The sequence below is a fragment of the Alligator sinensis genome, unplaced genomic scaffold (assembly GCF_000455745.1).
Source record: "Alligator sinensis unplaced genomic scaffold, ASM45574v1 scaffold1032_1, whole genome shotgun sequence".
In the NCBI taxonomy this organism is placed as follows: Eukaryota; Metazoa; Chordata; order Crocodylia; family Alligatoridae; genus Alligator; species Alligator sinensis.
In genome coordinates, this window is record NW_005842450.1 from 994710 (window position 1) to 995159 (window position 450).

Below are 450 nucleotides of genomic sequence, written 5' to 3' on the forward strand. Positions count from 1 at the left end.
ACGGCATCCAGCGGGACGGCGACTGCGCCTTCCTCTACCTGCTCTTGGCCCGCCAAGCCCAGCTCGGCAGAGACCCTGCCCTGCCCCTCCACCCCCCAGACCTGGGGCTGGGCAACCAGGTGCTGCAGCCGCGCGGGGGCCCGGAGCAGGTGGACGCAGCGCCCAGGGCGACGCAGGCCGGGCCGGACGTGGAGGAGCCCTCGCGGGGGGAGGCAGCGGCCCTGCCCAAGCCCCCGCAGGTAAGGCGGCCCCCTTCTTTGCCCCTAACCCCTGCTGGGGCCTGTGCCCCTGTGCTGGGGGCTCACGCGCCCGTCCCCAGGTGGGCTGGGTCTGCCCGCGCTGCACCTACGTAGTACCAGCAGGTGAGGGGCAGGGCAGGACGGCACTCGCATCGCACCCCCCAGCTCACCCCCATCTTCCCCCAGGAGCCCTGTCCTGCCTGCTTACTGC

The 450-nt window shown here is 73.6% G+C and overlaps 1 protein-coding gene across 1 annotated transcript in view; it reads left to right on the forward strand.

The window, feature by feature from the left end:
- Positions 1 to 450, forward strand: part of RBCK1 (RANBP2-type and C3HC4-type zinc finger containing 1) — a 5883-nt gene that overhangs the window by 2851 nt on the left and 2582 nt on the right. Inside the window, exons 6-7 of the mRNA XM_025212186.1 lie at positions 1 to 239; positions 320 to 362. The exon at positions 1 to 239 is cut by the window's left edge and continues 38 nt beyond it. Coding sequence (XP_025067971.1) covers positions 1 to 239; positions 320 to 362 — 282 coding nt within the window. The remainder of the gene's footprint in view (positions 240 to 319; positions 363 to 450) is intronic.